The 26,383-nt window shown below is 32.6% G+C and overlaps 5 protein-coding genes across 13 annotated transcripts in view; 3 read left to right on the top strand and 2 right to left on the bottom strand.

Moving 5' to 3' along the window:
* tous (testes of unusual size) overlaps positions 1 to 1,984 on the top strand; it is an 8,300-nt gene extending 6,316 nt beyond the window's left edge. For 2 of the 3 annotated variants that reach the window (XM_013322008.1, XM_013322007.1), the window contains exons 19-22: positions 55 to 224; positions 464 to 643; positions 1,335 to 1,529; positions 1,784 to 1,984. In XM_013322008.1, the coding sequence (XP_013177462.1) occupies positions 55 to 224; positions 464 to 643; positions 1,335 to 1,529; positions 1,784 to 1,891 (653 nt within the window). In that variant the 3' untranslated portion in view covers positions 1,892 to 1,984. Of the gene's footprint in view, positions 1 to 54; positions 225 to 463; positions 644 to 1,334; positions 1,530 to 1,783 lie in introns of those variants that run through there. The other variant, XM_013322009.1, reaches the window with a different exon arrangement.
* Positions 1,985 to 2,103: 119 nt separating this feature from the next.
* On the bottom strand, positions 2,104 to 5,479 carry Sc2 (trans-2,3-enoyl-CoA reductase Sc2). Its single transcript, XM_013321848.1, has 5 exons — positions 5,279 to 5,479; positions 4,853 to 5,211; positions 4,484 to 4,700; positions 3,399 to 3,591; positions 2,104 to 2,535 (listed from the first exon to the last, which is right to left on the bottom strand). Exons 1-5 carry the CDS (start codon positions 5,282 to 5,284, stop codon positions 2,408 to 2,410), a joined length of 903 nt encoding a protein of 300 aa, XP_013177302.1. The 5' UTR covers positions 5,285 to 5,479; the 3' UTR covers positions 2,104 to 2,407.
* A 633-nt stretch (positions 5,480 to 6,112) lies between these two features.
* Hsf (Heat shock factor) lies at positions 6,113 to 14,566 on the top strand. 7 transcript variants are annotated; one of them, XM_013321290.1, is made up of 11 exons: positions 6,113 to 6,352; positions 6,911 to 7,369; positions 7,444 to 7,647; positions 7,909 to 8,110; positions 8,375 to 9,020; positions 9,195 to 9,263; positions 9,760 to 9,865; positions 10,364 to 10,435; positions 10,787 to 10,862; positions 12,109 to 12,183; positions 13,515 to 14,566. In XM_013321290.1, the coding sequence occupies exons 1-11, from the start codon at positions 6,248 to 6,250 to the stop codon at positions 13,688 to 13,690; spliced, it is 2,190 nt and encodes a 729-aa protein (XP_013176744.1). In that variant the 5' UTR covers positions 6,113 to 6,247; the 3' UTR covers positions 13,691 to 14,566. The 7 variants fall into 7 exon arrangements, with proteins under 7 accessions (XP_013176744.1, XP_013176745.1, XP_013176746.1 ...); XM_013321291.1 differs by lacking the exon at positions 9,195 to 9,263; XM_013321292.1 differs by lacking the exon at positions 10,364 to 10,435.
* A 2,099-nt stretch (positions 14,567 to 16,665) lies between these two features.
* Positions 16,666 to 20,813, bottom strand: LOC106124773 (uncharacterized F-box/LRR-repeat protein C02F5.7). Its single transcript, XM_013321735.1, has 3 exons — positions 20,656 to 20,813; positions 18,525 to 20,264; positions 16,666 to 18,277 (listed from the first exon to the last, which is right to left on the bottom strand). Exons 1-3 carry the CDS (start codon positions 20,671 to 20,673, stop codon positions 18,032 to 18,034), a joined length of 2,004 nt encoding a protein of 667 aa, XP_013177189.1. The 5' UTR covers positions 20,674 to 20,813; the 3' UTR covers positions 16,666 to 18,031.
* Positions 20,814 to 21,830: 1,017 nt separating this feature from the next.
* The window catches only part of L (zinc finger protein Lobe), a 46,606-nt gene continuing 42,053 nt past the window's right edge, over positions 21,831 to 26,383 (top strand). The window contains exon 1 of the mRNA XM_013320309.1: positions 21,831 to 22,023. Coding sequence (XP_013175763.1) covers positions 21,984 to 22,023 — 40 coding nt within the window. The 5' untranslated portion in view covers positions 21,831 to 21,983. The remainder of the gene's footprint in view (positions 22,024 to 26,383) is intronic.

The raw sequence follows: 26,383 nt of genomic DNA, 5'->3' as shown, positions 1-26,383 counted from the left end.
AAAGGACTTTTCTATTTGAAACATTATTTATTTTTTCTACCGTTTAAATTACAGAGCTTAATATCAATCAATTGAACGAAAAATTAGCGTCCGCGAAAAAGGATTATTTAGCTGAAGCGAACAGAAACTTGACGTTTAAGAACACGTTGAAGAAAATTAAAATTGACCTTCACAACATGTCGGCGAACCTGCAAGATCCGACAAAACTAAAGTCAAGCGTTAAGGTAATTAGTAATTTATATGTTAATTAAGAGGAATAACGTTATTTTCCCTACCGCTCTATAATCATCGTCATTCCAATGACTACGTTTCAATGATAAGTACATACAAAAATTGTTTACAGTAGAAATATTATCTTGAGAGATGTGTATGACTTTGTATGAGAATTATAATGAATTCAAACAAACTATTTTCGGTTTTGTTCGGTTCTTTGATGGACATATTTTATCGGATAAAATTCCAGGGACTATTCCATAAGTATGTAGAGGATGAGGACTTTATCCGAGGTCGTGCGGCTGAGGACGAGGCTGTCAGAGAATTCAACCGGCAGAGAGACCACCTCGAGAAGCAGATCGCTTCGCTCAAAGCCAACCTCGCCAAATCACTCGGGGGATCGAAGAGTGATATCACTAAAATTATGGATGTAAGTCTCTTGCGACTCTTGTGTTCGATCTTTTCATTAATAACACGAATTTGATTGTTAATCCGTCAAGTTCGCAACAGAACTTCGAAGCATCGTTCATTTTTTTTTAATTCAAAAGTTGGCAAACGAGCGAGCGGCTACCTGAAATCGCTGAAATAGCGAAGTGACCGTTGCCCATAGACATACGCAATTGCATATGCGTTGCCTACCTTTAATCGACGGAGAAGACGATGGACAGAAAGAAAATATTTTCCCTTTCCGGAAAGTCCACTTCCACTTCCCATCCTTTCCTTATAAGGAAATAGGGTGGGAAGGGAAAGAGGACTAATGTTGGCCTCCGGGACGCACACTCATCAGACGAAACTCGGAATTGCTTCCACTTCACGCCTGTCTTCTGTGTGGTCGTGGTATTTCACCGGGCGAGTCGGGCCGATTCGGGCCGATTCGTGCGAAGATGTTAAAGCGGGCTCTACCACTGTTAAAACACTACTACTTACCTTACGAACCAAAACGCTTACATTGCAGGTTACGTTTTGTACTCATTTTAGCTTGTCTTGTAACAACTCTTTTGGATTCATATTATATAGCTTCTTATTTTCATGACTCTGTCTACTTTACTAACCACCTTTTTCTCATATCGAAAGTTTTAAGTACGCTATGTCATTTAGTATTTTGAATGTTTATTGTGTAGGAAAACTGCACTTTGTTGACCGAGATCAACAATTTACGTACGGAGCTGAAGTCTACGCGTACCCGGTGTTTCCAAATGGAATCGATCCTCGGTTTGTCAGCGCGCTATATTCCGCCCGCAGCCGCGCGCGCGAAGCTCAAACAGGTCACAGAGGATCGGGAGAAACTCGACGAGAAATTCAAACAGAAGATTGATGTAAGTCTTAATGACGCAGAACAACGATCTTTTAGCCCATAGTTAAACTCTCATATTGACTCTAAAGGTTTCCCTAAAAACCTAAAAGGAATCAAGGATATATCCTAGTTTCATATTATTTTGCTTTGGATTCGTTTCGCCTATAGAGTTGTGGGCTATAGGCACATTTTTTTTAAATATACCTAGAAGATACCAAATTATAATACAAATATTGATTCGTTTTAGTTGGAAATCATTTTTCACTGGATTTTCAGGAAAGGGAAGAAATAATTGTAGCGTTGAAGGAAGAAAATGATCGCTTGCTCGCAAAGTTCCAGTGCCCTGAAGAGTACTGCGGCAATCCACCAGAGTTCAATCAGTGATTACATGCATCACTTATATATCTTTTGTAAACTAATTTTATCTTCGTCATAAATAAATTATAATTTTCTGTCTTAATAAATGAATTATCATGAGTAATATTTTTGTTTAAAACTCTGGGCTTGGCTAAAAATGTACCTAAAAATTTCTGGCTCCTAATTTTTGAATTAAATAGCAATTTCATAAAATAAATGTAAAAAAAGAAACGTAATTATAGAAAATAATAATTTTAATAAATGCTTCGATAGAATAAGTAAAAATAACAAAAGAAATTAATATACGTTTTTATCCCATCTAAATTGTCCTTTACATAACAAAGGAGAGACCAACCCGGAGACCCACTTTTGATGATTAGAAGCCATCACCTAAACAGTTTTTATTCATAAATAATTTAAAGCATCATTTACATCAAAGGGAACATAAAATTCTTCAACATAAAGCTCTTTTAGTAAAAAGATATTAGAAAATTTCTCATTTTAATTGCATTATAATAACTACGTCAATTAATTTGATTATGTTTAGAGAATAAAAGGCAGGATAGCTTTACGGTTCTTGGGATAGTCGGGGAACTCCTTCTTGTAGTTGCGGTGTTTGTTGATAGCCCACACTGACATCTGGTACATTCCGACTGCAGCAAATATACCCACTGAAAAAAAAAAACACATATCAGCAACAAACAATCCATTTATTATTGAACTTGAACAGCTAGGGCTACCACAAATAATTTATGATTAGTGTTTGCGTTCTGTTTGGAATTCAAACATAATATATAAAGAAAGAAAATGACTGTGTCAAATTTCACATGTGCAATTCTTCCAATTTAGATAGCCATTTACTGTGTGTTTCTGAGCCCAAAATCTCTGTATAGAACATATTGTCATCCATGTCATTACTTTTGAGCAAACAGATAACATGTTTAAAGCGGGGAGCTTGTTCTCAGAAACCCACCCTTAGAGACCTAGCTACCTTTCTTCTTTACCTAATTTTAGTGCTAACTTCAGTATTATAACAGAACATATAAAAAAAATGATGCAATATATTTTTTTATAAACACATAAACGCAGCAGTAAAATTGATTTGTGGCAAAAATTGATTCATTGTCAACTTATTATAAATAGTGCAATATTTCCTTTCATTAAAATGATAACCTTTAAATATTATACAAACATATTTACAAACGTGACTGGAGTATAATTTAAAACATTGAAAAAAATTACCAAGGTTAACTTTAATGGACATTGATTTTTATTAAAACAAAGTTATACATTCATTTTGTTTAAATATCAGTAGATTTTAGAAAATACAGTTGAACCAAATAAGCGAGAATCCAAATGATTGCGAATTTATTTCGCTTATAGAGATATCTGTCAAGCTCACGTTCTCATTATTCTCTCTTATAGAGGTTTCTCACTTATACAATTTAGAATGTATTCAAATATGTAATACATTTATACTTACAGACATCGTTTTGAAACAAACATGTTAAATAAAAATAGCATTGATATTTACCTGGTGCACATTTGGTCAAAATAGTGAAAAATACCCAAGCGCCAAACTCATAAGTATAATTAGGACATGAAACGTAATTCAAAAGCAGTGAGAATGGATTTCCGTCGGGCATAGGGATGCGTCTCACTTTGGTACCAGGAGGACGAAGATTCTTTAGCAGCAAATGAATGCTCAAATTGCCTAATTCGCATAACTGCAAAAAGAAAAATATATTTGTCACATTCTACATGTACTACTGAGTTGCTCAAGCCTAAGTCAGGGATGGCTAGACTTTAGTCAACTATGCTGGCCCAGTGCTTATTTGGTCCTCTTTCCCTTCCCACCCTTTTTCTTATAAGGAAAGGATGAGAAGTGGAAGTGGACTTTCCGGATGAGAGGATGCATGGAAAGGGAAAATATTTTCTTTCTGTGCATCCTCTCCTCCGTCGATTAAAGGTAGGCAACGCTTATGCAATTGCGTAAGTCTATGGGCAACGGTCACTTCGCTATTTCAGCGATTTCAGGTGGCCCCACTTGTTTGTTTGCCACCTTATGATATAAAAAAATAAAAAAGTGTGGATCAATTGATGTTGATTGATAATCATTGATTTCACACACATATTTGAATTTCCTTACAAGTTATTCTTCGTTATAAGAATTAAATTATCACCACAAAACATTTTAGTGTAAAACTACTAAAAAAATCAAACAAGTTTTAAAAACAACAAGAACAACTTAGCTTTGAAAGGTGTAAGGTTACAAGTAAATAAACTGGAATTATTCATATGCAATTCAATGGTAATTACTATGTAAACCAGATTGGTACTCGAATCAACTTGAAATTGTTTATTCAAGACATGTACAATATAATTTTACTATATAACACAATATATTTAAACATTATTAGCATTAAACTCAATATAGCATCAAATTATTCTAGTTGCTATGTGTAAAAAACAGAATCACTTAAATTAATATAACATTGAGTGTTTATTTACTTTTACTGTCTTTTAAAGAGTACTGGCATTAAGCTTTCATTCGAGTTATGTTCTATTATTTTTTTATAGCATTATTTAATAGTTTGATAAATATAAAATGTTACTTACAACAAATCCTGTAAGACCAACATACACACAAACTTTGCAGGGTGCAGTGAAGAGTGGATGATTCACATGGTAGGCGATGTAGAGAGCAAACAGCCAGTAATATGTGCAGTTTTTGAATAAGTTCCGAATCGGCATAGTACCATGTGAGAAACGGTGGACAAAAACTGTCTCCAACAGTCTTTTAGCATAGTGGAAACTCCAGCACATAGCCGCTATACTGAAAAAGTTAATATTTTAATAATATAACCTGCATATTAATTTTATAGATAAGAAATATGGTAAAATTTTGCAAAATTTACAATTAACTAGCTTAACTAGGAAACTACTATAATTAGCTATTAAGAGATCATTTTATTAACAAGTACATACTTAGCAACAGTTCCTGGTGATGATGTCTGTTCTCCATATAAGATCCATGGCCTTTGATAAACCCAAAGATATACAAATAATGGACCTGCATATTCAGCTAAAAATACGTTTTTATAAGATATCTGTGGACCAAGGTCCGCTACATAGAGCTTGGAGCCATCTTGGATATTCAGCGATTTAAGGGTAGTTTCGTCCTTAAGTGACTTTCCTTTGGCTTCCGGTTTGATGGCTTGCCTTTCAGGGTATAGAGATTTTTTAAGGTTTTGATAAATTTTTTCTTTTACATTTTGTATAGTGGCGTCGTCATTCAATGTTATTTTGCCGAGAGACTTTGACCCCACAGTGGTCAATATTTCAATCTGAAATCGTCCTCAGTTAGTTTTTGAACTGCATTTTTTATAGTTTGACATATAATATAAGTCTTACCTCCATCTTCGATTAATATCGGCGTTTACTGATCAAGTAATATTTTGCTTTGATATTTTTTTTTCGGTCGTTTTTAAAATAAACACGACCCAAACGATCCAAGACTACTAGGATTGTGATTAAATGAATAAATTAAAAGGGAAATTCCGGCTTAACCAACTTAGACTTTGAACAACACAACACCCTTCATATTTTTGACAACTGATTGATATTGATTTTCATTACACGCATTTTAAAAATTTAATTTGAGCTACGATCTATATTTTATACAAATTAAAAAAAAAGTTACAATGAATTCCAAGAATTTTAATTGACTAAATTGATTATTTTTTGTTTTTTGATCAATATTCAATTATTTTTTTAAAACCAAATTAAATTGAATGTGTTTGAAATTGAAAGGAACGCAGTAATTGCGAAATGTGAATAATATTTAGTTGGTACTCAACTTTTGTCAAGTTCTTAGGCCAATTTCCACAAAGCAACTAGGCGCCTGATCGCGTACAACCACTATTTCAAGTTTACAGTTTAAAGAAGACCACAACTGTGACTTCTTATGTATAAGTGCATCTGTAATTTCATTAGCACTGCTCTTTTGCTCGACCCCTACATTGAGTTTATTTTGCTAAATAGCATACAAAACGAATATATTATTATTTTTAATAAGGAATAAGGGAGAGAGCAATATGTCTTGTGTAGATAGACATATGTGCATTAATGTATGAGTACTCCATCAGATGATCCCCAAAAAATTGCAAGACGTGCGGCTTGTTGGTTAGTGGAAACATAGTCTAAGTCTACAGTTGTTATTCGATCTGTGGCCTGTGTGTACTGTCATATCTTTATACCTATACAGTTGTATATGTGTAGTGATTAAATGGCGATTCGTGGTTACATTGGTATTTCATAAAAAATATCGCTCCGCACAAATTTCTTTGCAAAAATAGTGTTTATACTTATAAAATATAAAAAATGCGTTCTGTGGTAGAAATAGGGGCTAGTGTCCCTGCGTTCTTGGGAAAATTATGGAAATTGGTTAATGATTCAGAAACGAATAATTTGATTTCATGGAGCCCCGTAAGTGTTTAAGTTTACTTTTACAGTGTTATTTACTATCGCTATCAAATATCACATATGATGAAAGGTGATGCAATGAACTTTCTCAATGGAAAATAACCATAACACAACCTAAAAATTGTATGCATATTTAAGACGCAGCTGATTGTCTGCTGCGAAACTTGATAAATAAATAGTTACATGTCACGTTTTCTACCACGCAGTTCCTCGGGCGAACGTTTGTTAAGGCGAAGCACTTCAGACACATTAAGAAAGCCTTCATTTTACTATTGAATTAAAGTAATCTAAAATAAAATAATACACTTTTTACAATTACAGTCTTTATATAAAAATACAAAATAATTATTCCATTTCGAATTAAAGTTAAATTATTATTTAACTTTCTTTTTAAACAAAGTAGTTAACAAGTTTTTTTTATCTTGGTTCAAAGTGAAGGGTTCGCTATTGAGATATATGAGTAGTAGTGATTAGTTATAATGTAAATAAAAAGTTACATATGTCATTGTAACATAACATTATAAAATTCATCATGATTCTAAAAAATAAACTTGTTTTAAGGGTGGAAAAACATTTGTTATCAAAAATCAAGCTGAATTTGCTAGAGAACTATTGCCCTTATATTACAAGCACAACAATATGGCCAGCTTTATAAGGCAATTAAATATGTATGGCTTTCATAAGATAACATCTGTTGAAAATGGTGGATTAAGATATGAAAAGGATGAGATAGAATTTTCTCATCCATGTTTTATGAGAGGTCATGCATATCTGTTGGAACATATAAAGAGGAAAATTGCAAATCCAAAGTCAATTGTTGCTAGCAATGAAAGTGGTGAAAAAATATTGCTTAAGCCAGAACTTATGAATAAAGTATTGGCTGATGTGAAACAAATGAAAGGAAAACAAGAAAGTCTTGATGCTAAATTTAGTGCAATGAAACAAGAGAATGAAGCACTTTGGAGAGAGGTTGCAATTCTTAGGCAAAAGCATATCAAGCAACAACAAATTGTTAATAATGTTAGTCATTTAATGATATGAATAATATATTATTAATGAAATATTTTTATATTAATGTTTTAAAATAATTTTAGCTTATACAATTCCTAATGTCATTAGTGCAACCAACTAGGGCACCAAATGCTAATGGAAATAATGTTGGCGTGAAGAGACCTTTCCAATTGATGATCAATAATGCAGCACATGTCTCTACAAGTGATGGACCTTACTCCAGTAGAGCCAAAAACATTAAACTAGACAAAGAAGTTCCTTTAGAAGATATCAATGAAGATAACTTGGTATGTTATTATAATTTGATTTTACCTTAGTATCTTACTTATATTGTAAATGCAAATGGATAGATGTCTGTTTGAAGGTATCTCCAGAATGACTGAATGGATGTTGATGAAATTTGACATGAATTTAGAATGTTGTCTAAAAGAACATATAGGCTACAAATATATATTTTTTTAATTCAGTGTGGATGGAGTCATGGGCGACAATTAGTTGTAAATAGATTATCTTGTAGCAATTAATCTATACATCCTTTTATATTATAGGAAGATGGACCGACAATACATGAATTAGCACATGATGATGTGTTACATAATGATGCCTCGCAGGATTCTTTAGATCCAACCAACTTTGTGACAGTTGATATAACTTCAAATCCTGAAATGTTTGTGGGTCATAACTCAGGAGACCCATCATCTGCTATACAGTATCATGTCACTATGGCAGATGGTGATGAAGGGGAAACAGGTAAAATTGTTTATTAATTTAATTGATTAAGGAATTATACTTAATAATCAAAGCTTTTATTTGCGACTTTGTGAGGAATTAAAAAATCTAAAAGTAAGAGTGAAAGATTTTTTATATAAATGGACCACACAAAATATTATATAAAAATTTAAAACAATTTTTGTGATTTTGTAAAACTAATAATGATACATTTAGTATCTTAAGAAAATTATAATTGTCTTTAATTGATTGAATTTCATTGTCAATAATTATTTTGCTTTTAAGATTGGAAGCTAACATACCCTGCCAATCGCAAAAAGAGTGTGAGACCAACAAAAGTAGTGACAAATGCAGGACCTGTTGTGACATCACCGTCACCTATGATGCCATCACCTTCGCCTATAACACCATCACCCACGTCTCCAATCCCGCAGAATACTCTCGAACAACCAATTAACATTGTTACCATGACATCACCTGGTACCTCTAAGCCAAAAGAAAAAGGACACAAAAACAAAGATATAATTTCGAGTGGTAAACATCTTCTCTCTCCTAGTAATTACAACACAATAAATAATTCGGCAGACTTCAAATTGCCTGCTGAAATTTTTGCTAGCGATGACTCGGTAAGCGATGCTGGAGTGACATCCACTGATGATTTTACTATAAGGAATATAGTCCAAGATGCGGTACAAACTGAACCAACAGTTTCCATGTCCAAAGATGAAATGCTCGGTGGAGTAAACATTAAAGTTGAAAAATCCTTGCAAAATTCAAAGCCATCAAAGAAAACGAAGAAAGCAAAGAATAATGAAGCAACCGATTTAAACTTGGCTGATATAAAGACTGAATTACAGGATTACTTTGATTGGAACAACATGACTCTTGCTACGGTGAACAATAATACAAACGTTAATAGGTTCCAGTCCGTGTAAGTATTTAGAGTTAACCAAACACATTTACGCCCTTTTATTTATAAACAAAAAAAATATTGCTATTTTATATTACACATATTAAAAATGTGGAGATTTATTTTACCAAACGTAAAATCCATCCCAGGCTATTCTTATTTATTTCAATATTTATGTGTAATTTCAATATTCAGGTATAGAAGAGATAACATCGCCAAAAATCAAGATGAATTTTCATCCCACTTTGGATCCAATTCAAACAAGTATGTGATATAAATGTCAAATAATGTAAACTTGCTACAAAAAGCAAATATTAACAATTATATTTATGGGCTTATATTGCTCTTTTCACTATTACAGTCTAGCTGACAGATGTTCCTCCATCACTAAACCCCTGTATTAGCGCCATAGATAATTTTTATTTGGGAAAATGTCTCAATATTTTGTTATGAATACTTAGATTGCAGCTTTTATTTTGTTTTCATATGTATTTTATATTTCCAGTAGGAATTTACAAAGTACAATAATATTATACATAAATATATTTTGGTATGTTTATAGTTATATAATATTTATCAAATTATTTATTTTTAAATAATGTAATATTAATAACACTATATAAATCTAACTTTCTTCAAAAATACAACGAACTCTAAAAGCAAACTTGTAAGCAAAAACGACATTTACATAAAATAACATTCTTGAGATTTTTATATTGTAGTCACATAGATTGCATAATAATAAATACATTATTTGCAGGAACGACATAGATGACCATTTGGATACAATGCAAACTGACTTAGATTCCTTAAGAGAACTCCTACGAAGTGACAGCTATTCCTTGGATACAAACACTCTATTGGGGGTATGTTTATTAAATTTAAAAAAATCAATAATTTCGCAATAAAAAATCTTTTTTTTATTCAATGAGCGTTATTTGAATAAAACAATATGGTAAGTATTTCGCGCCCTAAATTCGAATTGTTGTACGCGTCAGTGTGTGTGAGCATCTGTAGAGGCACACAAGCGCGGCTGCCGCGTAGCGACACGGGCGTTTGGCGGCGTGCGGTTGGCAGCACTGCGCCAGGTCACGTTGCATTCAACGTGCTGGGCGCGCGTGTAAGGCCTTGTGCTTTTACTGTCACATTTTATACCGCGGCGGCCGCGCCGACTCGGCCACGCAATGCCTCGTTTATATTATAATAATTATCGTTGATAACGAATTCATTTCACTTCTGTAGTCGCGTTCTGGATTCGTATGTCTTTGATATTATTTAGACATAGCATTGATATTGTTTTCTATGTTAGAACTTAATTATAATTATTAAAAAGTATGTTACATTATAACTTGTATTGTCCATAGAATGCTGATGCAGGCGTAGAACCTGCGATGTCTCTCGTCATTCCATTTCATCAGCACACCATGAATGACTATGTAATTTCTTGATATAAATTCAACTTAATTAAACTTAATATGAAAAATAAATAAATTCATTAAATAATAGTAATATTTTAACGGGAACTATTTGTGCATATCGTAAATAATAATAAAATTAATAAATATATTTATATGATAGAAAATTTAATCGGCCATTTGTTATTCATAACACAAGTGAATTAAATTAAGATTTACTACGAAATAAGGATTTCTGCACCAATCAATCAATGCAGCAATCATTTAATAATGTAGATGGGGTGCGTACACTTATCGTAGTCGATTTTCTTGTAGTAGATTTGAAATTTATTTACAACTATGTATAAATTACAATTTTTCTAATGTTTCCAGTTGTTCGGCTCCGAAGATCCTTTCTATGGGCTGTCGTTTAATCCGAGTGAGGAGAGGGCAAAGGCCAACAATAATGGTGAGTTAGAAAAATATTTCTCTAATTAAAAGGTTCTATATAAAAAGGTTTAATGCACTCTTAATATAGTAACATTTTCATAATTGGTTTTTAAATTAGGTCAAAGGTATATTATGGATTCTTGGGTACAGGTTAGTTATAACTAATAAGTGAAAACTTGTAAGGAACTTATAATGTTATAAAAGTGAAATTTTACGTTTATGTTAATTGTAGATACAACAAAACAATATCCGATGATTGATTATGATTGGCTGATCAGTGGCGGTGATAAGACGCCGGCATAGACCTGCAACCTCATTGCAAGCAAACATCGACAATTGTTTCATTATGGATTGTTTCGTTTATTTGTTGAATGACGTACTATTCCTTTCTGAAACCAAAACCTATGTTCATATCGTCATCTCTGTCGTAATCTTTGATAAAACAGAGATTACAATATTTTTTAAACTGGGATTTTGGTGTCAGAAACCCACGGGTAGTTATTTCTCCACAGACTATGATAGTGTTTGTTGGAACATCCATATTTAACAATACTGGGATATTTGGAACGTTATTTTTAATTTAAAAATAATAAATAAGTTGATTTAATTTCTATACTATTAGTGCAAAATAACATAACCAAAGTTCTTTTACCACAGCTTATTTACAATAAAATACATATACATATCTAAGATTGTTGTGTGACTTATGTTATTGTGCACGCATAGTATGTAAGATTATAGCTTGTAATCGATCGTGATTAGACCTGAGGTAGTTATTTTAAATATATATTTTTAATACAACCTCAGTAATTAATTATTTAATTGTTAAGATGGGCAATAAAACTGGAGTAAACTCATTATTTACGCATATAAAATAATTATTATTCATATATTATTTGCATAAGATATATCTACTATTCTATTAATTCAATATTAAATAAATTAAACGGATTTTGTAAAAAATATATATTTTGATTCGTTCGACAAACAATTATCTTTTATGGGAGTTCGATAAAGTACAATCGCTCCGAAGCGATTCCATAATGAACTTCAAAGTTTTATTAAACTAACAAAAACTTTCGTTAAGTCACGTGATTGTCGTACGTCAGTTCCATACATTTTTGAAGTTGGCTTTGGAACCGTTTCGAATGTATTTTGTCTAACTGTTCAGATGGGTCAATATGTTTGTAGTATAAGTATTTCATTTGTGTAATAAGGTGTTTAACAATACTAATCCTGTGAAATATATTTTTTATGAAATGAAGCAAAGAAGAAAGGTGATATATCGAATGTAAGCGGTGAAGAGAATCGCGCCCAGAGCCAGTGTTCTGAGGACGATGGTACTCATTCTGATTTTAATCCGGTTGTTTTATTGACGCCTTTAGTTTCTTTATTAGCGTAGTTTTTTTTAGTTTATTTTTTAATGTGTAATTTTGCATGTTGTTCATATATTTGCCTATTTTTGTATTATATGTATTTTTATGTAGCTTTCTTTTACACATTTGATGAGTTACAAATCACTTGATAAATTCTTGTTCTTGTCTTGTTATTGCTACAGCATATGTTTGTCTATGGTAAATACTCGAGACTATTAAGTGCTTTTGCCTATTTTTGTCTATGGATGATTATTGCACTTTTATTCCTTGTATTTGTCATACAAATGGTAAGTTTTAGTTTTGACCTATTTGTTGCCTTAAAATCTAGTTTTTTTTTTAAATACAAATAATGATGATGCTAACATCTAGTTATTGTAATTTGTTATTAATTAGAAAGCTACATAAATAACATTAAAGTAGAGACAATAATGCTTAGTATATAAATTTGGATGTAATGGGTACGTATTGTAATTTATTTTAATTATTGAAAGCTATTTAAGTTTATAATTATTTTATATATGAAAATGCATGAAGCACGTTTTTTTTTTCGAAAATAATTGGTGAAGAAAGTACCTACATAACTTAAAGTTTCAAGATGGCTGGAAACATCTTTTGGTATAAATATTTAATACAGATATTAAGGTAAGGCTGTTGATTTGAGCTTAGCGTATTACCCGCAGTTGTAAGCGAATTACAAAAGTGATTATTTGAAAGTATCAAGTGGTTGTGTGTAATTTTGGATGATACTGTGTCGTCGTGACGCATACCGTCGCTCTCCTACAACGGGTAACATATCGACCTGTCCGACAAAGTTACATCTCTTATGGAATCTCTGAAGATATGTAGCTCTTTTCGTCTGATGGGTCGGTGTTGTGATTGCAAATTTTAGCCTTTTAGTTGTCATATTTTATAATTTTAATTGCATCAAATCTCAAGCTTAATTGGATATTTTATGTAAACATTATTACTATATTACAGTCTATATATTTGTATACAAAAATATATTTTGTTGCCCTGTTTAATACAAAACCGTTGGTTTCTGAGACCAAAATCTTTGTATGAAACATATCGTCGTCCCTGTCATTGTCTTTGACAAAACAGAGATAACAATATTTATTTGACGGGGATTTCGGGACTCAGACACCCTCGGTTAGTAATGTAATTCGGTGTGGATATATGTGTGCGGCTGTTTGTAAGTTGCTTACAAATTATCTTATATATTTTATATATTGCCAGCACAGACGACTTCATACTTTTTTTGTAATATGATTCACTAACTTTTGGGAAACTTTCAGCTGAAGGGTATCAGCTTATCTCGTATACAGGGAATATTCCGTATCTTGAAGATATAAATCTTCCCGAGTTGGAGGGGGATAGCTCTCAGGAGGCTCCACTTTCGGTGGCGCCGAGCCCCAGCAGTTCCACGCTCAATACACCGCGTGTTGACATAGAGCATACTCCGAGACCCTGAGGTACCGCCAAAAAACACCGCAGGAAAAAGCCCGAGTGACTTTAAACAATACTTATAAGTGTATTTAAAGTGAAGTTTTTTTGAATACGTGTTGCGTGTTGATTTATAATTATGTATATAATATTATACAAACTTAATATCAAATAACAAACCGAAATATTAATTGATTTATTAATGTTATGTACTACATGAAATATAGGTGTCTTACGTACATTGTAAAGCTTATGTGCTTGTACAAAGGTAGTTTTGTAGGCGGATGACTTATTGCACGGAGTCTTGTTATTGTGCACTATTTGATAACATCCCGCTCTCTTTATAACAAAGACTTTAAAATACCGTTATCGACTTATCCTTTATGAATTTTTATATCAAATATTCATGAAACTTTGATTTTTTTAGTGTGTGGTTTTAAACAAAGAGGTAACATGGTAACATTATCATGAGGAATTTTATCATGTTTGCAGCCGACAAACCGCAATTTCGTATATTGTTTTGCTGGTACAAAATTGTACAATTTTTTTTATTATACATAAATATTTTTTAAACTATTGAAGGTTTTCATTACAAGGCAATTATTTAAACCAAGGATGATTAATTATTTTGAAACTTAGTAAATTGATACCGCAAATAGTTCACACTTTTTTAAGTTTACGCGTTTAGAAAAATTTCAGTATTTAGAACCTATTTAGAATTTTTGATTACCAGACTTAAACGTAACAAATTATTTCTTTTGTTTTCTAACCGTGGATTAATTAAAAATTGTCTTTGTTTATGTACGCATTTTTACCGCAAAGGAAACGGTAAATTAATTTGATTTTCTATGCAAAAAATCACACAACATGGGGTAGGCTCCGAGCCCTTCAGTGGTGAAGTATAGTGAGCTGATGATGATGCAAAAAAAAGTTTTTTCACCTAATAACAGGACAATATATCAATTTAATGAAATTATAACTAAATAACAATCTTTACTGTTGGTTTCTGAGACCAAAATATACATTTAGAACATATTGTTTTCTCTGTTGTTGTCAAAGATGACAGGGATGATGATACGTTTTATACAGAGATATTGGTCTCAGAACCCTGCCTCTAGCTTGTTTATCTTATAAACGATATCATAGCTGGCTAGATAATTAAGTATAATATAGTCACATATATCTATTACTGGTGCCTTATAAACAATATTAGAGTAAAAAATGCTAATATGTAAGTTATTTTCTCAACAAAATAAAGAATAACTGGTACTAATATCGATAATTTCTTTTAATCTTTTCGTTAATTATTTCTTTAAGAGGCAATTTAAGTGCTGACTGATGTAAATTAAAAATTTTTGTTCGAGACATATGGAATATGCGAATTATTATGTACATACATATATATTATTTATTTCTTTTTGTATACATTTGTAATTATAAGTGTAAAGATTTACTATAAGGAGGTATCAATTATTCTCAATTATTAAGGTGCTTTTCCACTGAAGAGAAGGGTTTGATGCATCAGTGAAAACGTTATCTATCTTATGATTTTGAAATATCATATATTTTATGTGATATCGCCGCAGCGCATTTTTATTATTATATATTATATAAAATAGTAACACATAAATAGCTTTCTATATAACGATATTGATATGTCAATGATTAAAATGATTTACGATGATTGCAAAGTTCACATATTGTTATCTTTGTTTTTTCAAAGAGAAAGAAAGGGATGACAATATATCTTTTCTGTAGGTGTCAGTTTCTACATGTCCGTTTCTATGCTTTATCATTTTTAACCATCGTTATTCCTTAGATTAAATGGTGTGCTGATGAGTGTGACAGGGTTTTAAGATAGTATAAGGGAATTGTGTATCGTAGGCTTTTGCCTTTCTGGAAGTGGCAAAAGAGTGTTTAGAACTAGACTGGATATTAATCGAGAATGATAATGTTACCCATACCCATTAGCGTGCAAGTATCCATAGATTTTTTTAAATTTTTTATAATAACACAACAGCTGATGTTAAGAGGTAGTTTAGTTAGACTGTATGCTTAACCGTGGGTTTCAGAGACCAAAATCTCCGTTTAAAACATTTTGTTATCTCTTTTGTTTTTAAAAGATAAAGAAAGAGATGACGATATGTTTTATACAAAGATATTGGTTTAAGACCAACGGTAAGATAAATTTTATATGGCTCTAAAGCGAAGAAATCTATAATTTTTGCCTATTTGCACGGATGTGAAGCTCTTATCTAGTTTTTTTTAACGTTTAAAGTCCCACATTAATGATATTGTACAAATTTTTACAATATGAAAGATTTTAATTATGTTTTTGCCATAATTATACAGACTGACATATGAATACTATAATACTAAAGTTAATTATTTACCAACGTGAATTATTTTGTACACTGATCTGGAAAAAAATGTAACACTTGATACTGTATGAAAAATGTGCAATTTATGTTAACTCATCATAACTCATGACACTGATGCGATAAGATTAAAAAAATACATGTATTTAAATGTAAATAAATTAAATATGGGCATGTATATAATTTTATACGATGTTAAAAAATTGCTTCAATTTTTCCGTTGTTATTGTTATACGAGTAATGTTACTCTCTTAAATTGTTATTGTAAATCTGTGTAAAGATTATCGTTACAAATAATATGGAAATTTGTGTAGAATTTGGTGGAAAAATGCAAATTACTGACTAAGTTTTTGGCGCTAGTCATTTCTTTGAATTGCGCTACGAAAAATAGCAATTAACAAAATCTGTGCTTGTATCGTTATATTTTAAGTACCACATAATTAGGTTTCATTGTATTATAACATTTTTTATGAATTACGAACAAAGTTTTTGTTTTTAAGTTAGCTTATAACTTACCTATGTAAAGAAATACTTATAAGTTATTTTTAATGTAATAAAAGATTGTATACACAATATTTGTTTTTTTTTAAATTACACCCGACTTTTACAGTGTGTTCAACGTAGTCGTTTACCTTATTTTGTTGACCTTTAATATCACTTATCAAGAGGTAACAAGTGACAGGTAATTATTGGAATAAATGACGAACCAAAAATGGTGCGTCCGACGTTTGAACCTTGCAATTCATCGTTTTGTCACTTACTAAAGTCATCTTGAATGTCGATTATTATGCCTTGCTAGAGTTTTTCTGAATGTGTGTAACGCACTGATTAAATATGATCTAAAAAAAAATTAGTAAACTTTGCATAGTAATCAAGTTTGCTATTTTTACTCAACAGGCGCCTGGCTTTTAATCATGAATTTCAATGAAAAGTCTTGTTAGAGCAAAATATTTTTTAATTGTACTATGATTTATCACTCCACATATACTGTTATCACAGTTTATTAAAATATCACAATCATAGAAAAAAAAACGGCATAATTCATAAACGAAATTATGACCGTTACAAAGTTACAAGCATTATTAGTACTGCTTACCAAAACAAGTGAGTTATAATTTTAATAAGCAAATGCAAATCATTGTAAATATCAGTAAATAATCTTTTTATAACTCAAAATAATAAATGTTAACATAAAAATACAAAGTAACAACAATTAAACAAATACATTTTTTTATCTTAAAGTTATCACTTTTGTTCACTGATTAATATTCCAAACAAAATATTTTGATTGCAATTTAACACAAATTGCTTGCCTGACCCTAGAAAGGGCCTGAGAAGTTCACCTATAAAAATAGATATCAATACACACCAACAGAAAGTCTGCAATGGTATGTAATACATTTTTTTCTAACCTATTACACATATGGACTGCTTTTCTTCAGTGGAATCGCACGGTTTACAACACATACACATTTTATATTGTAAAATACAACGGAGAAGTTTATATTCCAGGTTAGTATACTTTTCTATTTCATACAGAATAATACCCCATTTATTTATTTTTATTTTAATTAAGAATGACTAAAATTGACCTACTATGTTTTGTTAAATTTGTGGCTACATAGGTGCACTCATTTTCATGATTTTTTTAAAACCATCATTTTTGTAATGCTAGATAGCTACAATTATAAATTAGAATTATAAGTCAAGTTATAAATATTGTTTATATAATCTATACTAATATTATAAAAAAGAGGAAAGATTTGATTGTGTTTGTTTGATTGCATTGAATGCACGGAAGCTATTTATTAGCTTATTATTATCACTGGGTGATGTAGCCCACATTTATTATTAGATTTTGTTAAATCCGCGCAGACGAAGTCGCGGGCAACTGATAGTAATTTATAATTCATGTACATTTACACCGCCTCGAGACGTCGCACAAGTGAGACAGATTCACTGGACTGCTGAATTAAAGGTCCTATCACAGTTCAATGTAAGCGTAGCTTCCTCATCAATGATGGTAAAAATGTTGGTGCTGGTGATCTGTTCTTGACAGATTCCGTGATATACGGTCCCGGCTTAGTCATGAGCACGGTATGCAGTGTTGGCAGGGCTCCGATAGCACAGGCAAGCTCCGGAGACATATATCTGCAGCCTTGGACATCTAGAAACTTGAGCTTCTCACAATGTGTTCTAATAGCCTCTAATGATCTATCAGTGAGTTGATTGCAACCCTGGAAATTAATAATACATAATTAACACTTATATTTTCTCAAAGTTTCTAATTTTAGATAAAATTGACCTATGTGTCACTAGTGTTTAGAAACAAACAGTGTATTTCACTTGAAGGCCAACATTAAGATAAATGAAGTAAAGATAATTTACATACATATGTTTAAGTGAATGTTTTGCATATTTTTAATTCCAGGTGACAACAGTGACAAACTTTTTTTATTGTTAAAAGATACTAAAATGACTTACCCGTAATTCAAGTGTTTGTAATCTTCTTAATCCTTTTACGATTTCCGTAACTGCATCGTCCTTTAAATTATAGCAATCAGTTAAATTGAAATATTCTATACTCGGACAGTTTCTTACCAAATGTCCAACGCCTTCATGAGTTATTTGTTGGCATCTACTGAAGTTCAGATTGACTAACTCTTTGAAGTTAAACGCATATCTTAAACTTACATCAGTCATTCTATTACAACCACTCATATCTAGTTCTCTAAGATGTTTTAATCGTGCCAAAGAGTAACCCGTAAATGAATCCATTGTTAATATATTTTCACACATTTTCATAACATTTTTTTTTCTATTCGCATCTCGTACTATCTCTTCTTCAGCTCTTGAGCCTAAATGTATTTTCTGATGTGTTGGAGCTTCATCATAGTTGGACATTATCGGTGAATCATCATTACCATCTTGCTGTAACTTGCCCATCCCAGTTAAACCTACATCTGACACTTTGTCACAATGACTGATTTTCAAAGTGTGTAAGAAAACTTGATTTTTAAATACAACTTGTATAGATGCGTCTGTTACAGCATTGAAACAGTAACTTAAGTCCAACGATCGCAAATTTGGCAACTTCTCTGATAACATTATAACCCCAGTTTGATCCAAGTTTAATGAGTGTATATCTAAATCTTCTAAAACTGTATTCTCTTCAGCACAGATACCTTTTCTAAGTCCTTCTTTTGTTATCAATTCGCATTGTGAAATATTTAATATCTTCAATTTTTTTAATTTGTGTAGTTCCGATATACCTAAGTCAGTAACAGCTCTGCATCTTTGTATATTCAAATTTTCTAGATTAATTAAATTGTTACAAATGTGAACTAAAGATTGGTCAGTTACTCTAGTACATAAACCTATGTCAAGCTCTTTTAATGTAACCTGATGTGTAGTGAGAGCCAGTATACCCGTATTAGTCAGCTGATCACAAGAATGGACTTCCAATGTATTTAATTCAAGGTTTACGGCTTCTGATAATGATTTTAAAGCAGCACCATCTATTAGAGTACTTGAAAACTGCAGAGTTTTTATACTTTGAGCATGAGAAAGTATAAATTGTAATACAAAGTAAAATGTTAACACACTCTCCGATGGATTCTCAAATATGTTTGTTCCACTGGGATAAAATTTCTTTACTAATCCCAAATGAAATTGCAGTGAGCAACCCGATAAATTTAAATGTTCAAGAGCTGGAGCAGCTTTCACAAAACGGCTAAACAATGCATCCGTAAGGTACTGGTTGCCGGAGAGGCTTAATGACTTTAAATTTTCTAGATTATTTACCAACAAGCCATCGGTTTTTCCTTCTAGTAGACGGCCAGACATGAAAAGATCTTTGCAGCTCTCAATATTTAATGATTCTAAATTTGGACATTTCTGTAGAATATTCACAAACACCTTTTCACACATGTCACAATTTTTAAAAGTTAAGCTTTTAATGTTTTCTCCTGTCCTGTCCCAGAATCCATTTAATTTACTTGATATTTCCACTTCATTGAATAAGTAGTTAGTGTAAACAGAAGCTGAATTCTCAAAGATGCTCAGATTAGATGAATCCTCATCACTGTTTATAGATTTGTACAAAACAACTACTTTATTCTTTAAGAAGCAATAGGCATTAGCAGCCAAATACCAGGATCGACATGTCTCACTTGCACATTTTCTGTCTGACTTTGGTAGATATTTGAAAAGGTAAACTAATACCTGCAATATATAAAATTGTTAACATCAATAACTATTTTAAAACTAATTAGGCAGCAAAAATAATTATAAATTAACAAAAACTTGTTTTCTAACTTAAATCCAACTGTAATAATAAGCTAATACGTTTATAGAATTAATTTTGGAAAATGATACAGTATTTGCAATAATAATATTTATTTACTTGGTTTGGTAATCTGAGATACAAGAATTTTTATTAAAAAAGCCATCATCATATATTTTTATTATAAAGAAAGACAAATAAAGGTCAAATGTTTTGATTTCCGAGAGAAAAATACCTATCAGGAAGATATCAATCACGTGAAAAAATGATATAAAAGGCAGACAAAGAAACCTTAGGATTAGTAATTTACGATTAAATCAGTCAACTTACTTCGAATGGTAATTCCATGTTTAAATTTATAACAGCACAATCTTTTTAATTTAAGTATGGAGCACTTTACATTATTCGATGGAAATTTAGGACTAGATTTATTTAATATAATTTAAAGTTCAATGGCAAATTTGAAGTTTATGGCCAAACATATGACATTTTGCTGATTTGACAAACAAGATGTAAGTGACCTTGAATTTGTCATATGATTTTGAAGTTTGTAAACAGATTACGTAAATTACGTTTCGTTATATGATTAATATCTAAAATTGTTCACGGTTAAAAAACATTTTTTGGAAAAGTTACGTATAAAGTAATTATAGAAATGTTTATTAAATAATATATAGTAATTTGGTAGAAAACTATTAGGCGAAACGACAAGTGGGAGAAATTCGAATTTCTGTCAAATGCGGCGCAACCAAAATGCAATGAATCGCGCTAGATGAACGCGGGCGTTTGTCGCTAATGCATTCTTGCAATCCGATGAATGCTACAAAACTTAACTTAAAAGCAAAGTTCCTTTGCATTTTAAAATATTTTTTTAGTAAAAATAATTTATAATTACATTTTGCTTTTGTCTCCTTTATGGCGTATGTTATAATACTCATAAAATCCATTTTAATAACACTAATATTTGTAAAATACAAAAACAAAAACTACGCCAGACTGGAATATGAAACGAAAGATTTGTCAAAAACCGGTCAGTTGTTTAGGTAGGCTACAGACGATTACAATGGAACTTACATTGTAATCGCCTGTAGCCATTACAATGTAATGGCTAAATAATTATATGAATTTATTATTCATATAATTACATGAAAAACTTACATAGAAGAAGAACTCTTCCGAGTTAGTCGGGTAAAAATAAGTATTTTTACTAAATTTCTTGGCTTGTGTATAGAAAAAAGAGTACATGTATCGTAAGAATCACAAAAAATATTTCGTTCTTAAAAGATGCCACATATGGCGGTCGAAATTGTACAACGCACAACCAAACTTAAAAGCTGACTTAACAAAAATATTGTTTTGTTATCAGTGTGTACTCAGCTTAGCACGTAGCTCGCAAGAAGTGAATTGGCGGCATCACGATCTTACGCAGGAGTTTGCGCGGTTACAATATTGTTTGGTGCCACTTGTTGGGCGCCAGGAAGCTCAGTAAGCGCGGGGTGCGCTTACCGACCGCCCTCCTATCACGCGGCATACACGTTTCCCGCCATACTTTTACGATAACTTACGCGCTAATCCCTCAATGTTTTGTGTTGTGACAAACGTGATGTAAACAATTTGAGAATTATCATGTGCTTGGATGCTTAAGTGTATACGGAAGCATGTCACGAAGAAAACAAGCAAAACCAAGATCTCTGAAACGTGAGTTATTGTTTACTGCTAATATTTTGATTAGCTGGACCTAAAAATGTTAATTATATAAAAGATCTAATATTACTAATAAGATTCTAATAGGAATTGTGACTTATTATGATTAGGATATTTGTGTAGTTTTAATTGAATACTTAAGTACTTACAATTTGAGAAGTACTAAGGATTCTCTTATTGCAATTAAAATTGTAAAGAAATAACGCATACAAATATTGGTTTTGTAAGCAAATTATTGTAGTTTATTAGACGGTAGTATAGTTTAGACTTCGGAGTCCGTACTTACTGTTAAACAACTAATTAGCTATACATACTTAACTATAACTTATCGATTATTAATTACCAATAAGGTATACCAAAGTACTTGGAGTAAAGAACTCAAACTATAATATATTTGGTAGAAATCGTAGGTTTTGTACATTAATAACACATGGCAATAAATATAATGTTTATTTTAACAGTAAAATCCGATATAAGGGTTTTTACTAGCATTTATTTATTTAGAGAGAGTCACTCCGTTAATATCCTGCACTTATAAGAACATCGTATAGTTCTCAAACAATATGTAATTTTCAAAAGAATTTAAAATAAGTTTGTTTGTTTTTTTCATTTGATTTAAAACTTTAGTATCAGGGAAATCAATAAGCGTGCTGTAATTTTTAAGCACTTTATATTTTTATATTACAACGAACTAAAATAATAAAGTTAAGTTGTTAACTCTTGTAAACTGACTTATTGTTCTTTTATTTGAGACATTGAAGCTATAACTATAGGTTCCACGAAATATTTAGTCATATTGTAGAGCATCATATGAGCCGTTACAGAATTATTTCTTAAGAAGTCTTTTTGTATAAGCTTTTGAAGCGGTTACTTGGTCGGTTTTAGGTAATTTTGGTGGAAAATATTTTGCAATGTACAATACCTACGTTCTGTTTGGAGAGCACCAAAAGATTGTTATTTTCTTTCGATTCTTTATCTTCACACACTTTTGTCTTGCATGCAAAAAATTTACAAAACAAAATAGCTCTACTGAATCAAATGACACTTCACATTGTTAAAATCGGTCAATGATTGTACGACGACGATTAAACGATGTACTCGTGTGTACGTATAGATTACGCTTGCAATAGCGTCGCAGTTTTAGCCATGCTGTGTAATTAATGGTGGGACGTGGGCGCGCGAGCCGCGTCGTGCGTGATGGACGCGCTGCGACGGCCGCCCGGCTGCCGGCCTGCTGCGGCCGCGGCTGCATAATATCAGTGCTTCGTCAGTGCCAATGCCCGCCTAAGCCGGCCTAATGTCCACCAATGTTTAGCCTAACTCATTTGTTTCAAACCACTAGTTTTAGACAACAAACGCTTTTACGGTTTAGAATAAAGTGGACCCCTTTAAGACTGATCTCTGTTCAATCAACACCCCTTGCAATCTGATTCACACAATGGACGTTTATTTTGACAACTTCTACCTATAAATCGGTAATAAAAACATCATAATTCGTCCTATAAGACTTTATCATGTCTTCATTTAGTTTAATAAATTCTATATCTTAAGTATGTCATCTAATTAATTTGAGAATTGAACGCAAGGTTTCTTAACCAAAATAATAGAGTTACCTTTTTTTTTTCAATCTTTTATTTTGTCTATTCACATTTTTGACTGTGACACGATTAACTATTAAGAGTATATCATAGAGCTTTAATTTACATTCAATGGGTTCAGTTAGTCAGATGACTACGGGTGAACGGGTGCGATGTAATGTTGTTAACTTAAGGTATCGATCCCGCACTCTAGTACTTCCGTAATGCGTCCCGCGGGGAGAGGCTCTATGAGTCTCAGGGTACTCTCGGGTACCTAATGCCTCGCTGCCTCGTGCACTACCTACCTAGTATATCTATAAGCTACGGGTAGGGGACCATAGACGGTAGTGGGATAATCCCACATATTACTTGTAGTCGTATCACATTGCATTAAATACTAAAAGACATCTGTTCGGTCGGGTAAAATGGAGTGAGACCCTTTTTCTTATTAATATTTGAGGTTCAAAATAAGAAATCGATTACAAACTTCTTGAAATCGTAAATGAAACAACAAAGTTCAAAATTGCAACATTTTATTAAATGGGAAATTATAAAATAGACAATTATTCTTAGTTAATATCTATTTTTATTAGTGTGAACATTACATCTGTTTATTTTATGATTTACGTATTTACTTATTTTGGTGTGCTATAATTGAATGGTTAAATAGCGCGATCGCGCCCCCCACAAAAGATAAGTTATCAGTAAAATATTTCTATTCTTTGATTTCGGTAATTTCAAAACGTATTTTCAGGAATTGGTACATCTGAGTACGAACTGTGAGCCTCCGCTCACAGGGGTCCAATAACACGTCAATTTAAGCCGCCATACCTCATGTTGGCGAATTAAAATTTCACATACAATGAAAATGTTAATCCCCTGCCGTCCCAAGTAGACTATAAAAACAAATTGCCGTGTCTTGAATTGTTTTTTACCTTACACTTGACGCCCGAGAATAATTAAACTTAATGCGGTTTAAACCATATTTCACGTGAAGGTTATACGAGCCAGTGAGGCTAAAGGCAACGGAGCGCAAAACGCTAATATTATCTTAATTTTTCACAAATATTTCACGCAACATTTAAGCTCCGCACGGACATTCGTAAGCTCTTTGAAAAGGGTCAATTCGTGCTGGCTTTATTTATCAACTTTTTCACTTAACGTGTCCGTCTGGTATTATGACGCGTAAGTCTTTTTGATGTATTCTTTATGTGCTTATATTATGTTTCAGTTGTAAATAAGCGAATAGAGGCTTGTGACAGGCGAGGGTGAACGTTAAGGGTTAAATCAATGAACAATAGACGGGCAGGTAATTATATTATTTGGCAGATCCTGACGGGCTGAGTTGTTACGTGAGACGATAAGAACTTGATGGGTACGCGGGGTAGGGGGAGGAGAAATAGCTCGGGAGGGCGGAGAGGGGCGCGGGGTGCTGTGCGTCCATAAAACTTGTAGAGGCCCCGCAGAGAGTCGCCGGGAAATTTCCCCAGGGCGGCGCGCACCCCCGCCCCGCGCCTGCGCTCCCCGCGCCCCGCACCGCTGGGAAATACGCCAAAGCCATATCATAACAGTTTTATGTTGACGTTGACCTCTCATCTGCGGACTGGACGCAGCCTGCGTACTAATCACTGTCATGTGAATTGATGCATAGGTTCTTATTTTACTTGATGCATTATTTATCTGTAATACTAAAGTTCCAGTACGAATCCAGAAAGCAGGGAGAAGATATCTTATAATTTTGACCTAAAGAATTAAAGCAATAATATATTAACTAATTAATATCGCGATCTTCAAGATCGTGATATTTTATCGCAATGAATTTATTTCAATTTTAGAAAAACAATTTCCTTTACATTTTCACAATATACCCTTTTTGTATTCTTATGTGATATCTTTGTATTAATTTTGTGTGTTTGAAACTTATTACAACTATTTCACACTATCGTAAAATGAAAATCTTTTCAATATTGGCGGTAAGAAGTAAACAAAAATTGTTAATGCAATCCGCTTACCCGTCGTAGCATTATTTTTTATTCGCATTCCCTGTGGGCTGCCATAAATCACTCACGTGTTTTCGTAAAAAAGCGGTAAACATTAGAGGCAACAGAGCACCGCGCCACAGAACACATCAGGTGAGCTGCGTACACCACAATGTTTGATTAAGTTTAATCCTTAACTTTTTTAAATTTAAATCAAAAAGTAATAAACACTCTGCCTATCAGTAGTCAACGTTCCACTTACTCCGCAGTGCTACGACTCGTAGCTCCCCGGACAAGGGATGGTTGGTTTATTTACGATTTTTTTTATTTGATATAATTAATTTGGAAATTCCATTCCATCTCTACATCATATTACTAGTTATCTACTCAATAAAGTTGGCTGGAAATTGAAGGCTAATTGGTGTCCCTCCTCTTTGACATTGATGACGTGTGATAGCGGCTCTAGTTTTAGATTAAAGGGATATGTTAGGGGCAGAAGTTAGTTTATGACAATAATTAAAACCATCGCTTCAGTATCTTTTTCATGTATCATCAAATGTGTTTGTTAATGTTTGGTACAAAAGCTAATTCTGCGAGTAACGTTTAATAGATATTGTTTAAAAATATCACGGTGGCTTCCCCGCTCCCGTCGGGCCCAGGTGGTGGGTAGTGGGGGGTGGTCCCTGTGGAAGTGAAGTCCTCGCCCGCCGCCGCGTCCCGCGGGACCTGGCCCAAGCAGCCGCCCGCTCCCGAGGGAACGGCCCTGCCGCACCGCACCGCACCCGCCCCCGCACCCCG

The sequence above is a fragment of the Papilio xuthus genome, unplaced genomic scaffold (genome assembly GCF_000836235.2).
Source record: "Papilio xuthus unplaced genomic scaffold, Pxut_1.1 DF825946.1, whole genome shotgun sequence".
In the NCBI taxonomy this organism is placed as follows: Eukaryota; Metazoa; Arthropoda; class Insecta; order Lepidoptera; family Papilionidae; genus Papilio; species Papilio xuthus.
The sequence above is the reverse complement of the archived record's forward strand: the minus strand, read 5'-3'. Positions and strand labels throughout refer to the sequence as shown.